The 16,960-nt window shown below is 38.1% G+C and overlaps 1 protein-coding gene across 2 annotated transcripts in view; it reads right to left on the minus strand.

Annotated features, from left to right (window-relative positions):
* Positions 1-1,347: 1,347 nt before the first annotated feature.
* Positions 1,348-16,960, minus strand: part of LOC126197885 (TNF receptor-associated factor 4) — a 684,818-nt gene continuing 669,205 nt past the window's right edge. For both annotated transcript variants that reach the window (XM_049934673.1, XM_049934674.1), the window contains 5 exons: positions 10,082-10,399; positions 8,426-8,567; positions 3,384-3,502; positions 3,033-3,188; positions 1,348-2,663 (listed from right to left, as the gene is read on the minus strand). In XM_049934673.1, the coding sequence (XP_049790630.1) occupies positions 2,466-2,663; positions 3,033-3,188; positions 3,384-3,502; positions 8,426-8,567; positions 10,082-10,399 (933 nt within the window). In that variant the 3' untranslated portion in view covers positions 1,348-2,465. The remainder of the gene's footprint in view (positions 2,664-3,032; positions 3,189-3,383; positions 3,503-8,425; positions 8,568-10,081; positions 10,400-16,960) is intronic.

Below are 16,960 nucleotides of genomic sequence, written 5' to 3' on the forward strand. Positions count from 1 at the left end.
TAATTAGAGTGAATATATCTGAAGCAGTTCATGGAAGCACAATAAATAAATTGAAGTTGCACATGAAAAATATTTTTTGTATATTCATGTCAGTGGAAGATACATTTACTATTTTGTGTCTCTAGGTTAGGCTTCTCAAAATTAAAGAAATCTACTGAGGAGCACTGTAGAATCAACAACAACAAAAAAGAGACTTATTTAAGTCTGAAGGCATCACCCAAGAGAACGCTCTCTGTATGGTGTGTTAGCATGTTATGACACACTTCATATGTGAGGTTTTGGTAAGTAAGCAGACAGGGAATGTAGAGAGGTCTAAATGAAGTTATATTTTGGTCAAGACAGACCTTAGTATACTTGGAAGGGTAGTCAGGAAAACAGATAATTAGTGAAGAATAGCCAAAATACGGTTAAGTTTTCAATTTGAATGAACATTCTAGAAGGGAACTAAGGTGACCATTAAGAAATAATGTTACTCGTGTAATCTGGAGCAAGCAACCACAAAACATGGCAACCCATGGTAACACTTCCTCCTATTTTCTCATTACTCAAGCGAGCCAGTCACTCCTGCTGCAAATCGTATGTATTGCTCCTTTTTAGCATGCAGTGGAATTTTGCTTCAAACCTGCAGCTGTTAGGAGGCAAAGACAGTGTCTTTTTAAATAACTTATCTTTGTGGTAATCTACCTTCCTGTTCTCAAAATCTCTATTACACCTTCGAGCCAGTAGTTTCCATGCTAGCCCACTAGCTAAAGATGACATGGCTGGATGGTACAGGACTGTAGCATTTTTTAAATTACTCTGATGTAGCAATTATTCCTCGAACATTTTGATTTTTCAGGACCCGTTAACAATACATCTTAATTACATTTAAAACATACAAGACCGCATACAATAACCTTCAGTGTGAGATATTTAAAAAAGAAAAAAATGTATGCTGCCATCTCTTCCTGTAGGTAACCAGCAGTTCTGTTACAAGTCTCACTTTTATATGTCCACTTTCCCTTGTTTTTTATCTATGATTTGATGAACAATAAATGCTCTGTGCATTGGAATATTTAGTAGTCTTCTGAATACATTCATGTATCACTTTTTTTTTCAAGGGCATTGTGTAGCTCCTCATATTTTCCACCTCACTTTTCAACAAAGTCCTTAAGGTGTGTCAGCACAAATATCACTACACGTAATTGACAAGTAGTCAGAAGAAGGCAAAGCAGTATGTTTTACTTGAGGTGGGGAGTACATAATCAGGTTACCAGCTTGAGAGGTTTACATTTTAAATCACAATTTCTACTGAAATATATATGTTGGATATCAGCTTATAGCAGTGGTCAATGAAATCGTATAACATCAGTGGTTTCAGAGCAACATCTTTATTAAGCAAAAGATACTTGCAGTAAAGTTTAATCATCATAAAAAAAGATACATTATAACTGTCTCACATATTGAATTCATGCATGAATTTGCATACAGAATCAACTACAGGTCCTTTGGTTTGTCTCCAGCTTTGATGACAGGAATGATGAATGACACCATCTCCTGAGATTCTAACTACCACATATTTCTATGACTGCACAATGTACCAGAAAAAATGTGCATTATCTTTGGCTGCAAACCCTTATATCAGTATCTGGTTAATACTCACTAGATGAAATTGACTTTCAGCTTACAAAATTATCTTGCTGTTAAGAACAATATATGAGTGGTTTTCTTCAGTATAGAGTTTTACAATTCTTTTACCTTTGTCAGTCAGCACTAAAAAGTAAAACATGTGCATTGTATATTAAAGAACAATGTAGTATTTAAGCTTTCATTTTTCACACTTGCTGTTATTAAATAAACTTTTTTTGGAGAACTTTTATCTCTCATTGTATTCTAATTTATTTACAACTCACCATTTAACTGATCTTTTAACATAAAGATTCTGCATAAAAATATGACTTTAACACTTTACAGTTGCATAACTATTTGTTCACACTACTCATTCCCTGAGAAACTGTGCAATGGAGAGGCAGTTTTTTTATGAAATATGAAACTATTTAAATCAAACATCCTTTGTCTACAAACTGTTGTTGTAAATTAGTACGAAACAGGAGTTGTGCTTTATGATCATATGTACAGTGAAACAAATAGTTTGAAACTACTACAGTGTTTTTTCATTACTGCTTAATGGCTACCATATAACTGATACCTATACACAGTATGACTATTTTTTATCACTCATTATTCTGAACAGAGGATTTATCACAAATATACAACTAACAGGGAGACTGTACATATTTACATGTAGAGAAATATCAAAGAAAGACACAGGCATAAACTTATCTACAATAGGTAATTACTAACATTTTGATCACAAATAGTGCCAATGCACCACACACTTCAGATGTCCATGACACAAATGTCCTCACAGATTGTTGTCCTGAAAATAGCACACACTGAGCCTGTTGACACAGCATGATGTCCTTCTACACTGCCACAATCTTACTTGGGTCCACTTTAACTCTTATGAACATTGTATCATCCTTGACAAAATGTCGTTTCTTGAGCATCTCATGTGAAACAAATCGAGGAAAACCGAAACCTAGTGAGTCTGGCTCCTTACTTGGTCTTTGGAAATTTTTCCATGTTGGGTCTGGAATGAAGCTTTCCACAATGTTGCAAGCCTATAACAGAAATCAAAGTTTCATGATAAAGGAGACGGATAGCAAATGACAAGTGAAATGTAGGATTTATCTTTACTCCAAATTTATAATTAATATACTCATCAATTAAACTCTTTTAAAAAAGTTAAGCTAATAATTTAAGTGACTTGCTGAGTATTTGAGAAACATATATGCAAATTACCTTGATGGGAAATCATTATTACAATTAAACACAAGCAGCAGAATGATGATGAGCAGTTAGTGTCACTAATTACTATTTTCAGTATAAATACGTTTACAGCATAAACTTATACAAAGAAAAATAAGTTAACTCTTGTATTAGACTTTCTTCGGATATTGCTTCTGAGCCAAATGGATACATGCACTTACCTTTTCTGGCACAGGTGCCTGGTCAAAGAGCGTGAAGGAAACAGAATGAGAAAAAGGCCACCGCAAGAGTGCATCATATTCTCCTGGTAAAATTTTTATGTACAGTGACAAGTGAGAACCCTGACCAGCACCATTACCATTCAGGAACAGCGATGCCTATAAAGGATTACAAATAATAAACTGATTACAAAAATATCATTGTTTTGTAAGTTACATATAACAGAATATCTGTTTCAATAATGTAATATCTTTTATGCAAACAAACTTTGAATATATATTTTTTACATTATTCTTCTTGGAGTAAATTAACAAGTGCCATTTGCAAGAATTGCACTCTGTCAAGGAGCTTACCTGCAATTTGTATCCATACTGACTAGTATAAAATGGAGGGCTGACTAATTCCATTCCATCTTTGGTATTTGCTTCAGCCATTTTCAAAGTATAATCTGTGATTTTCCAAATGAGAGTACCTGAAAAAGTAAATAATATGACTGTAGATAATTTGTAAATTACAGTACCAGGATTTGACAACTGTGACTGTAATAGCTTTCACGAACAAATTTCAATTATTCCAACCTCCTGGTGATATTTCTAGGTTTGAAAAACAATAATCATCAGATTTAGGAATACTAATAATTATGCACTTGTTCTTTATGTGTAAGTTCTTCTGCAGCCAGGTCTGGAAAAATTAATTTAAGTTCAAACTTTTAAGACCAATCAATGTGTTGGTGTTGAATCACTGGCATACCTGCTGCTAGTATTTTTTCCATTACTGATCCCATTAAACACTCATCTGTAGAGAATGTTGTTGCTCAGAAATTAACAAAGATTGCAATCATCTGTATGGGAAACAATAGCAAAATTAACAGCACAAAGGAATAAAGGTGAGAGAAGATAAGGAGGGTAATATTAAATCTTCTGAATCAAGTTCATTTACTCCAAAAACAGATGTAATGATGTACCTCTCATTTTGAAACACAAAAGTGACCATACCCAGTAAAATGAGATAATGTTGAGACACAAAGAAAATTATAAAATGGTTTAACCATGAAAAGGATGAAACTGAAAGAATTAGCATGAATGAATAAATGGGAGACAATACATCTCAAAAAAAGTAATACAGTGACGGATACTCTTACACAATTAAATAGGAAGAGGCCAATTTTGCCAGTTAACTATTATTTAAGAAATAAGACTACTGGAGTAATACAACCCACAGTATATTGTCCTGGATGGCTAGTGTTAATTACAGAGAAAGGTATAATCAAAAGGGCCCCCACGGAAATTTAATAGCATCATCCCTGTTTTCTATATACATAAATTGTTGTGTCAAGACAAGACAGCCTAGACACAATGAGAGGAAGCCGAAAGGCACGCGCTTAAACTCACGCAGGCTGGCGTGAGGTCTGAAACAGGATACGTAATGAATCCTATAAAGAAAAGTACGTAGCTTCTGGAATACTTAACTTTAATCCACATTTGTAGAACATCGCTCTTGATGATACATTAATAGAATCTCAATATCAATTGAATACGGTGCCTTGCTAGGTCGTAGCAAATGTAGCTGAAGGCTATGCTAACTATCGTCTCGGCAAATAAGAGCGTATTTGTCAGTGAACTGTGGCTATCAACGTCGGCTGTACAACTGGGGCGAGTGCCAGGACGTGTCTCTAGACCTGCCGTGTGGTGGCGCTCGGTCTGCAATTACTGACAGTGGCGACACGCGGGTCCGACGTATACTAACGGACCGCGGCCGATTTAAAGGCTACCACCTAGCAAGTGTGGTGTCTGGCGGTGACACCACATAAATGATCTGAAAAATAGGGAGAACAGCAATTGTGACTTTGTTGATGATGGTTTGGTGTAAGGAGGAGACAAGAGTGAGTTACATTTTCCAAAGATCACTTGAACAATTCTTTTATCAAAGTGATGTGGAGTGAGTCAGTTCCACAATATGTAAATATACTTAGTGTTGACATTAAGTACCAGTTTTTAAATATAAATTCATCCATGAAACTGGAGATGTCTAAGAGAAATGATGTTAGTTTAGATTTAAAACTAACTTTGCTACCTGTCAGACATTTTTCATTACTGGGCAAATGAACAAAAAATTTTGTTGCTGCATATTGAACTCCATTCTGAGCCATTGACAACTTCCATAATCGGTAATAAAGGTCACTTTTTCTCTAGTGTTGTAGGAACGGACATCACTGTTATTCTCAAATGGTGATGGATTATTTATGACAAATTTCATTAGCAAATATGAGTGTTCTGATGGTGCAGTTATTCTAGGAAAGTGTAGTTCATTCTTGAGAATTGTTCCTGTGTTTGGGATCCCCACCAGGTCAGATTAAAGAAAGATATCGAAGCAACTCGTAGACATGTTGCTAGATTTGTTACAGGTACACTTACATGTGAGTATTACAGAAATGCTCTGTAAACTGCAATGAGATTCCCTGTAGGATGAAGACTGCAGAAAGATTTTGCTGCCACTGACATAGAACTGCTAAGACAGGATAAAAGAAATCTGGGCATGTATGAAAGCATATAGAAAGTTATTTTACCTTCACTCTTTTATGAGTGGAAGAGGAAAGGAAATGACTAGCAGTGGTACTGTGTACCCTATGCCACACACAGTGTGGTGGCTTGTGGAATATGTATGCAGATGTACGTGATTTGCTTGCACAGGTCGACTGTGACAGCAATAATGAATTTGTTTTAGAGGATCGAAATACCTACATGACTTTTCTACAAACTTTCTCTCCTACCTTCTGTTGTTTTGTGCACTAAACATCCTCAACACAGAAATAAAGCAGGCAATCAAAAATAATTAGAAGAGATAGATCACTGGCCACAACTGTCATCTGCGACTGACTGAGGTTACTGGCACCTGTGGTTGCAAGAACTTAACGACAATAGTGATAAGGCATGACCATACATATTTCTAACTGGTGGCTGCTATGGTAGCTGTCCTCTCAACATCTAGCTGTCGACCACTGTGTTATTCTGATCCAAGTGTCAAGTGGGGGAGACGGCATAAAAGCTCAAATAAGTTGCAGGAAGCATGTTGTACAAACATAAGATTTTTTTATTATTATTATTTGGAGCGGAGAGGGGTAGGCAGCAGAAAGAAATGTTAATGGCAAAACTCTTAAGGGTATATAAAGTGACCATGGCAATAAGTTTTGATGAGTCTTGGAGAGTCTATATTGCCTACTCTTCACTTCCCTTAGATTCTTGTCGTCGTTCTGCTGTCCTCATTTTTATTTTCCCATCTTGAAATTTATGCTATCTGTATTGTTAGTAATACCTTCCTTCCCTGTGACTGTAATACTCCAATTGTAGCTGTAGTCTGCAAAACACATTTTATTCATGCCATTTCTTGCATTATATTAACTCTCAAGAACACACTTCCAACTCTGATGGTAGTAGTTTGAGTATGTTACTTAATGTTCTGCCTAACTGATGCTCAAATATACAGAGGGGTCCAGAAAAATGTAGGCACTCTTTGACAGTTAATATCTCACGAACAAAATGAAATATATTTACAATTTTGCATAGTAGCGTAGTCCATTGTTTTCTCGACAGATTTTGGTGTGTCTTTTCCAACAGATGGCAGTGCAGCAATGACTGAGGTAAGATTGTTGTTTGAGTAATGCAAGGCCGTATTGAAGTGGCACTGGAAGTATGAAAACATGATGGAAGTACAACGGTGATGGCCTAATGTGTGCGGAACTCAGCCATCAACACATACAACACTTTATCTTATTTGGAGTGAATTTGAAGCCGACGGTACTGTTCAGAATGTGCACAACGATAGGTCTGGCTGACGGAAAACATGAAAAAGTGCAGCTTCCGGCACTGCTGTGTTGCAACCTTTTATTAGGTCACCTCAAAAATCTGTGACACAGGGTGAATGTGAAAGTGGGTATACTGATCAAGTGTACGGCGAATTCTGAAGGTTACAAATTGGAAAGTGGACATTCCAAGGTTGCTGCATGCTATGAAAGAGTACAACCCAGATCAAAGGATGGAGTACTCCAAGCTAAGTGAGGATGAACAGTTTGCAGGGATGGTTATTTGGTCAGACGATGCGCATTTCAATACAACTGCGTGTACTGGGCTCCTGAAAATCTTCATGTTCACATGGACAAATATGTTAATCTACTGGGTGTTAATGTGTGGTGAGGTCTGTCATTACATGGTTTGATTCGCCCATTCTTTATTGAAGGTACCGTAACTGGTGACTTATATCATCATACGCTGCAAACATCGATTTTTACCTGCCGTGTGAGAGGTGTTTGGAAATGAAAGATTTTACCTACAACAAGATGGCACTCTGTATCACAACTGCAGAGATGTCTGAGCCTACTTAGATGAAAATCTGCCTGGATGATGGCTAGGTCGAAGTGCTGCTGAGTACCCACAATGGTCTCCAAGAACATACACCTCTTGATTTCTACTGAAGGGGGACCTCGAAAAATGAAGTTTATCAACACAAGCCAAGAACATTGAATGAGCTATGAGGAACCAACAAGGCATTCCATGCAGCTATCACACCTGCAACAATGACAGCCGTAGTTCAGTCAAGAGTTCAGTGGCATGGATCTTGTTCAGCTAGGGGTCACTTTGGACTCATAAAATAACTTTCCCCTGTGCAAGACATGTAACTGTATGCATTTTGTTTCATTAATACTATCAAAGAGTGACTACGTTTTTCTGAGACCCTCTGTATGTACTGAAGAACAGTATCTTATTATCTGTCACTGTTGACAGGAAGAAAAACAGTTTCCCTAATCTGGTGGAACTACAGTTTCCTAGAGACATACTGAATCTCAACTTTACCTTTGGTAAGAACAGAAGCTGAAGTAATGAATTAAAATTTGTGCCAAATCTGGGACTTGAATCTGAGTCTCCTGGTAACTATGCAGATGTGCTATCAATTACACCACTCTCGCATTATGGCCAACACAGTTGCACTGCAATGCCCTCCCTAACACAAACTTCATTTCGTGCTTCAGCCCATCTTGATTACCCCTTCTTAAACCATCAGTACTGCCAAAGCTTCCCAATATTGGAATTGTTTCCTTAATCAATGACCACCACACTTACTTATGCAACAAATCGATCATGACATGAAGAGAAAAACTATAATGCAAGCAGTAGTACAGTACGGTGGGCTTTTGGATTTTGTAACCCTATGTTGTTTTAAACATATAAAATTGGCAAATCTGATAACTGACTTGCCAGACTGGTTCACACACATTGGAAGGAGGGATAAAAGATGATCTCGTATATGAAAGATGGTGAAAAATGAAAGCTATGGACGCATGTGTTTAGCGTTTATGTATGTGTGTTAATATACTTTGTATACACATATATTCAAATATTACCTGAATAATTCAGAGACAATCTAGACACTGCATTCTTAAGACTTGCAATTTGATGTTGCTGTTTCGTTGCAATATTGCACATGAGAGCAAGGTGCTGCTTTGTGCTTTCATCCAGATGTTTTTCCAGTGCATATCTGGTACCCTGTAACAAACACCAGCCATTAATTTAAAACTCAAAAAATAAAAATGTAACTTAAAATTATATCTGAATTAATTTCATCCATAGTATCTTGTATGAAACCCATAAATGTTCTACTTTTGAAAAATTATGGAATTAAGGAAAATTCGCCTTCATTCTTCGATTAGAATCACTACTGGTGACTTAAGGGGACCATCTTCCTTTCAAATATAATGATAATTTATTTAATCATGTACTAGTAGAGTAGTAGACAACAAACATATGACAAACATTTGTAAACTTCTTGGCTACCATAGGAGGTTAAACCAAAATCCAAGTACTAGAGATCTGAGAAGTCGTTTATGTACATTGCACAGCTGCTTGATGTTGTAAAATTATAACTAAACACTGGTATTTACATTCTTAACTACTTTTATAAGACATTCCTGCTGCTATTGTTTCTGATCTGGTACTCTAATCTGTGCTTATTCCCAACCTCCATTCTTACCCAGCGATTTCATACTGCAGCCAAACCAACTGCAGCACAGAAACAAGTTCTTCCCATACCCAACCCAGTCTCATTTTAATCCATACCTCTAAAATTTCTCAGGTCCTTGACACTGTGCTCTCTAAAGAATTTCTATTTTCTAAATGGACAAACTTGTGGTATTCTCTCTTGCTTCTGAACAACAGTCTGTTGTACACTCATTTTCAACCTAGACACAGCCCCAGAACTGAAATATTCTCTGTTGCTAACCAAACTGCGAAAGCTGTTGTCTGGCCAGATAATGAACTGTATCAACAAATAACTTACATTAATTGAGGAAGGGTTCCACTGCTGCTTCAACCAACATGTTTGTCATGCTGTACAATTTATTAGAAAATTTCCTTTTATGAACTTTACAAGACAGTTGCAGGCATTTGACACAGTGAGAACTAATTAGTACAAGTATGAATAGACATATGGGAACAAAAAATAGCGTTGAAAGTAGAAATGATTGAAGTAGTTTCTGGTGTACATTAGGTCTAAAAGGATAAAAAAAGCAAGAAGTATCAAGGATTAAGAAAAGCAAGAAGTATCAAGGATATAAAAAAGCAAGAAGTATCATTTGGGCAGATAACATCATGAGAAGTCAACTGCATACTACTGCTGACTTCTGAATCACGTAGAAAACTTGTATATCACTCAAAATATTTTAGGGCTTCAATGCTGTGAAATTTTATTAACCAAATTTTGACAAACTAACGTCTTGCAGAAGCCATCAAACTGTTTTCTACAGATAGCAGAATAGTTTGGTAAAACGGTAACATTGTATGCAGCCAAATGGAAAAACAACATGAAACGAATAAGCAGACACACACTTCCAACATCATGTCCAATAGAAAGACCCTCACTCAACTGTGAGTCCTACTGGACATAGGATATAACACGTATTCTTTCCAGAGCCAAAGTTTGTCCAAAACAAGCATTTTTTCCTTATTATAAATCTTATTATTTTCAAGCTGAAATATTTTCAAAAGACAATTATTGTTTTTACCTTGAAACGACATCCTGCCTCCTTAAAAGCACAAGCAATTGACAAGGAGCTGCACTTGTCCCTCAAGTGGGCCTCCAGATCCTCGCGGGCAGGATGTGGCGCCCCGCACCGATTGGGGCATGGGATTGGAACACGCCCACATTTTGCCTGGTGTGCAGCTAGTGTGTCGGCCACAAACTCCTTAGTGCAATAGCAGCAAGGCACCAACCGTTTGGTGCAGTCTGCCGCCTTGTGCTGGCTCAGCTGCCTGCGCTGCACCTTCGTACCGCACTTGTTCTCACAGTACACTGGTTCGTAGCCACAGCTGCCTGCATGCACCTGTTCAACAAAAAAACAAAAAAGTAAGTTACACAATCTACCTCTAGTCCAAGAAAATAGCATGAAATGTATAAGCAGACACACACTTCCAAAATCGTGTCCAACAGAAAGGTCTTCACCCAACTGTGAATCCTACAGGACATAGGATATAAAACACACACACACACACACACACACACACACACACACACACACACACACACACACACACACACACAGAAGGAAATGAAGAAAGAAACTGGGAAATAAACAAACTTATATATGCAAGCAAAATTATACATAAACAACTTGAACTAATCCACAGATTTATGTGAAAAGTGTAATTTAATATGTTCTGAAATTAAATGGATATGGGTGCAAATAAAAGCTTGGTGATGGATGCTCTGAATGACAAATACATCGGTGTGGAAAACTTGAGTAGTAACTTTTACATGATGTGTCACTGCTAAGTAACATAGTTCAGTGAAGCTTGAACCATACACAGAAAGAACTGCCACGGTATAGTACAGAGGATAACTGAAGGAAATGTGTAATGAGACAAATAGAAATAACACTTTCTTCACAGACAATAATCACACTGAAGTAACTGGTCCCCTGGACATTACAAAAGGCAGAACATGGTTCTTAATGGGATGTTTGATCACCAAGAACGGCATGCACTACAATGTGCTCCCCTGCTGGCCACAAGGTTGGCAATGAGTTCTTGTGGTACAGCATTCCATTCCTCCACCACTGCAGTAGACAACTGCAGGATGATCTTTGGTGCATGTGGACATGCTGCAATATGTCTCCCCAAAACGTCCCACACATGATTGGTGGAGTTTAAGTTGGCTGGACTGGGGAGGCCTCCAAGTTCGACAATATTCCTGGGTGCATTACATATTCCCACATCTCGCCATATGAGGGGGAGCCGTAAGAGTGGCATTGACCCCCAAATCTTTGAACACGGTATGCTCATCAGTCAACGTTGCTGTGACACAGCACTCCTTCCCCATGTGCGTTTTTCCGGGGTGCATTTGGCCCCAAATTCATTTTCATTTATGACTTTGCAAGACCACATCCAACTGCACAGATGGACAATTTTTTGGAATGAGAGGATATTCAGCAAATGGACTGGCCAGCTCATATCCCTGATTTAAGTACTATGAAGCATGTGTGGAATGCGTTGACGAGACTTATTACAGCACATCCACATGCACCAACAACCATCCAGCAGTTGTCAACCATGCTGGTGGAGGAAGTGAATGCCCCACCCCAAGAACTCCTTACCAACTTTGTGAGCTGCATGGGAACATGTTGCAGAGTACGCACAACCATCCATGGTGATCACACACCCTATTAACAACCATATCCCAGCGTTTGTAATAATCAGGGAACAATCATGAATCATAGTGACCTCAGTGTAATCATTGCCTATGAAATAAAGTGTAGTTTCTGTTCCTCTCACTGCACATTTCTTCCAGTTACCTTATGTAATACACTGTATCAGTATTTTGTAGGTGCATCCAAGTTTCATTGAACTATGTTACTTAGTGATGATGCATCATGCAAAAGTTACTTAGTCTGTGAGTTTTGGACATCAATGTAATAAGTTTCTACTTGGGACAGAATACATTAGGAAATACAGATACCAGGCTACAAACATGCATATGTAACTTCTGCATGCCTCATCCCTAGACAACCCCAAAAAACTTCAAAATTAATTTATGGAGGCAAACATATAATTTATAAGTGGTTTGTTGCAGTTACCTGGACTGATGTCCATACAAATCACTGTTGTTCTCATATGGCCTCACAATAAAAAAATAAACAATGAGAGATGAAAGAACAGTTTTATGTATGCAACCACACACATAAAAGTCACCAGGTTCTAGTAAGGAGGAAAATATATCAAAATGATGGAGATGTAAACAACTGAAAAAAAAAATTGGTGGGCTTTCAAATTTCAGATAACACACGAGCAGAAGCATTTCTAAATATAGGTACAGGTGTGTGTGTGTGTGTGTGTGTGTGTGTGTGTGTGTGTGTGTGTGTGTGTGTGTGTGTGTGTGTGTGTGTGTGTGTGTCACCTAATGAACAAGAGTTTTCTATCTCAATGGCCCCTTTCCTTACAGACAGATAAGTCATTGCCTCAATCTGTTCAATGGCCCCTTTCCTTACAGACAGATAAGTCATTGCCTCAATCTGTACATCTCTTTGAGTCATATGTTATGTGAATATGCATAAATGAATGAACTAGTTCTTTCATGTATATAGAGTCCCTACATAAATCCAGTACATTTCCTATATATGATACCATCTCAAATCCCTTTTCTGTGGAACCCAAATAAGATGTCAGGGGTCTGAGTATGAAACATGCAGAAAACTGAAGAAAGGCCATTCATATCTTATCACAACTGAGTTTAACATTACAACACAGGAAGGAATTATTTGCTTGAGCAAAATATGTGTTTGCTGCCAAGTTATTTTCACCTATCACCAAAGAAATAAAAATAAAGAATAATATTCTCTCTCTCTCTCTCTCTCTCTCTTACACACACACCTATACAGTAGCAGTCATATCAGTGGACTCAAATTGAGAAGTGCACTATTAACAGGAAAACCTGTGGACTCAAAATATGATGCTTCGAAATATTTGCATTACCTACAACATTTTGTGATTACACTTTAACATGATCTTTGTTCAAAGCAATTTATCAGCACTAAACTTACCAGCATAAAAAAGCATAAAAGAACAACAAGAATAAAAAGAGGTTTTATATTTGACTCCATTGGTCAATTTTTCAAAACTGTATTCTCTCTTTCTGGTCAAAATAAATTTCAGGAAACACTGGAAGAACAATGATGATGAACTTCTGACTAATTAAAGTAAAGTAAAAAATGAAAAAAATAAATTGCACAACAGTGAATGAAAAAGTGGCTACCCTATCTAAAAAAAAACAATGGGCAGGCAACAAGACCAAACTACTTTTTGTTATACAATGTGAAAGCAGCATGCTGTGCTGACGTTAAGCTACGTAACTGAATAATATATTCGATGAATGCATAAAATTTCATTTACATAAGACTGTAACATGTTTTATACAAATGAAGACATGTGTAGTGCAACAAATTGTTGCAATAACGAGACACCAAATCTGTCATTCTGTAAGTTTCCTGCAGGTCAAAAAGTACTGAAGCAGCACATTAACGGGCTGTTTAGTTACAATTTTCCTGTAACGCTATAACAAGAAGGTTTGTTTGCTGCACTTTGAACCAAAGCAGTCTATGAATGTGTATAAGAGGGAACTGTTACGGAATTTAACATACCAGATTATGCACCACACTAAAGAGAAACCTGATAATAAACTACAAAAACCATAAAACTGCTTCCCCTACTCAAGAGATCTTTTTTTTCCTTTCTTCTTTACCTTTTCATCTTCATCTATACTCTCTGAACCAATGTGAAGTGCATGGCAGAGGGTACACCCCACTATACTGGCTATTGGAGCTTTTTCCCATTCCATTCTTCCATTCATTTATGGAGGACCGGAAAAGTTATTGTTTAAATACTTCTGTGCATACTGTAATTAATCCAATCTTATCTTCTTGATCCCTATGGGAGCGATATTAGAGGTGTTGTAGTATATTCCTTGAGTCATCATTAAAGGTGGTTCTTGAAACTTTCTTAGTGCACTTTCTCAAGACCATTTATATCTTTCTTCAAGACTTTGCCAGTTCAGTTCTTTCAACATCTCAGTCAATCTCTTCCACAGGTCAAACAAACCTTTGACCATTCTTGCTGCCCTTCTCTGTATATGTTCAGTATCCCCTGCCGGTCCTATCTGGTATGGGTCCCATACACTTGAGCAATATTCTAGGATGAGTCACACAAATTACTTGTAAGAAATCTCCTTTGCAGAGTGATTGCATTTCACTAGCATTCAACCAATAAACCAAAGTCCGCTACCTGCTTTACTCCCATGTTCCTGTTAAGTGTTACACCCAAGCATTTGTATGAATTTGCATACTCCAACTGGGATTCACTAATATTATATACCTAGATACTAAGTTTTTTGTTTCGTGAAGAGCACAATTTTACAGTTTTGAACATTTAAAGGAAACTGTCAATCACTGCACCACCCTGAAAGCTAATAAAGGACTGAGAGAATATTTTTAGAGCTTCATTCAGATTGCATTTCATTGTAGATAACAACATCATCTGCAATAAGTCTGAGGTTCATAGTAATATCATCCGCAAGATCATTAATGTACAACATGAACAGCACAGGATCCAACATGTTTCACTGGGCACACCTTACATCCATCGATGACACTCTAGCCAAGACAATATCCTGCTTTCCAATTCCTTAATTGTTGCTATATCAGAGCCACAAACATCAGAATTATTCAATACAGTAGTTTTTTCAAAAAGAAATCATTACACTAAACAGATATTTCTGAACTGGAATGTCGAGTTAAGTGCAACAATGAGAAAATCCTTAAGACTGTGCAAAATTGTTGCATATCAAGGTAGTGAGAGCAGCCAGCAACAGAAATACTGTATATTCTTCTTATCGATAAAACACTGTATTTTTATACTCTTGCTTTCCGTGCAATAAGTTCGAGTCTCGGTCCGGCACACAGTTTTAATCTGCCAGGAAGTTTCGTATCAGCGCACACACTGCTGCAGAGTGAAAATCTCATTCTGGAAACATCCCCCAGGCTGTGGCTAAGCCATGTCTTCGCAATATCCTTTCTTTCAGGAGTGCTAGTTCTGCAAGGTTCGCAGGAGAGCTTCTGTTAAGTTTGGAAGGTAGGAGACGAGGTACTGGCAGAAGTAAAGCTGTGAGGATGGGGCGTGAGTCGTGTTAGGGTAGCTCAGTTGGTAGAGCACTTGCCCACGAAAGGCAAAGGTCCCAAGTTCGAGTCTCGGTACTGCACACAGTTTTAATCTGCCAGGAAGTTTCATATCAGTGCACATTCCGCTGCAGAGTGAAAATCTCATTCTGGAAACATCCCCCAGGCTGTGGCTAAGCCATGTCTCTGCAATATCCTTTCTTTCAGGAGTGCTAGTTCTGCAAGGTTTGCGGGAGAGCTACTGTTAAGTTTGGAAGGTAGGAGACAAGGTACTGGCAGAAGTAAAGCTGTGAGGACGGGGCGTGAGTCGTGTTTGGGTAGCACAGTTGGTAGAGCACTTGCCCGCGAAAGGCAAAGGTCCCGAGTTCGAGTCTCGGTCCGGCACACAGATTTAATCTGCCAGGAAGTTTCATATCAGCTCACACTCCGCTGCAGAGTGAAAATCTCATTCTGGAAGCTTTATATGTAGTTTTAATAGTATTTCTAAAATAAAAAAAACTATACATGAGTTTGTCTCTGTTTACTCATGTAATTTTATGGCGCGCGTGTGACGAATGGCTTTCATGCAGTGATCTCTATGTAACGACTGTGATGTAACCTGGATGTATAAGTCTGGTCTCTGAGTATAGAACTGCAGCGTGTCTGCAGATTCATGTGCTTTGTATCGTCCGCCATGTTCTAGTTTGGCAAACAAATTTCCATCTGTCTCTATATGACAAAGAATTGCAGACTTATTTCTCGTTTTGAACTTTATGACAAATTATGGTGTAATACGCTGATGTGGGAGCAGAATCCAAAGGTATTTTCTTTTCTTATGCTAGTGAAATTTCCTAGCAGTCATGCTGTAGTTTGGCAAGAAACGAAATAAGGGCATCTACGGGCGGCACGATCAGACAGCTGAAGTTCAACTTCCACGTAGTACAGGGTGACCGAGAAGTCTTTCCCTGATTACATAAATTGATAACTCAGGCTAGAAGTAAGATACAAATATGAGACTTGTGTCGAATTGTTTACAACTATCAAAGTTTTTTTCTGTTTTAGGTTCGCAGTACGTAAGTAGTGGATGAGGTGCAGTGCCCAAGAAGCCATGTTAACCAATCAGTAGAAGGCACAGTGTGTCCTGTGGTACCATGAGACACGATCACCAACCACAGTGCAGAGACACTTCCAGACAACATTTGGAAGGAATCTACCTAATGTCGAGAGCATTAAAGCCAGGTATCAGAAGTTCAAGAACACAGGATCGGTTGCTGACCTTCCGAGGTCTGGTCGACCAAGAACCTCAGCAGACAGGGTGGAAGCTTCAACTTTTGTAGTCCTGTCTTCTTCAGTCGCGTGTAATATTACGGTATATTAATAATTTTTACTTATGGACCGTCTGACAGCAACTGAATAAAACACAATTTTAGTGCCATACGCATTTCGCCTTTATTTTCTGCAAGGCATCATCAGTGGCAGGTTGCGTGGACAATTTCTTACATATTACTCTCCTGTTACATTTTTGGTGTTGTTCTTCTTCTTATGAACGCCAATTTGCAGTTTTTTCCACATTCCACAGCACTATGCACTGAACGCTTGTTTTAATGCAATGTTTCCATGTGGAAGCTGTAAGGCAGTCTTTTCTGCGCAGTCCGAAGAAATCGGTGCGCAGGGCCTCACGTGAATTACAGATGCCAAAAAGCTCTCTCCATGACATTCTACACAAACGTTTATTGTTTCGTG

This window comes from Schistocerca nitens, chromosome 1 (assembly GCF_023898315.1).
Source record: "Schistocerca nitens isolate TAMUIC-IGC-003100 chromosome 1, iqSchNite1.1, whole genome shotgun sequence".
Lineage (NCBI taxonomy): Eukaryota > Metazoa > Arthropoda > Insecta > Orthoptera > Acrididae > Schistocerca > Schistocerca nitens.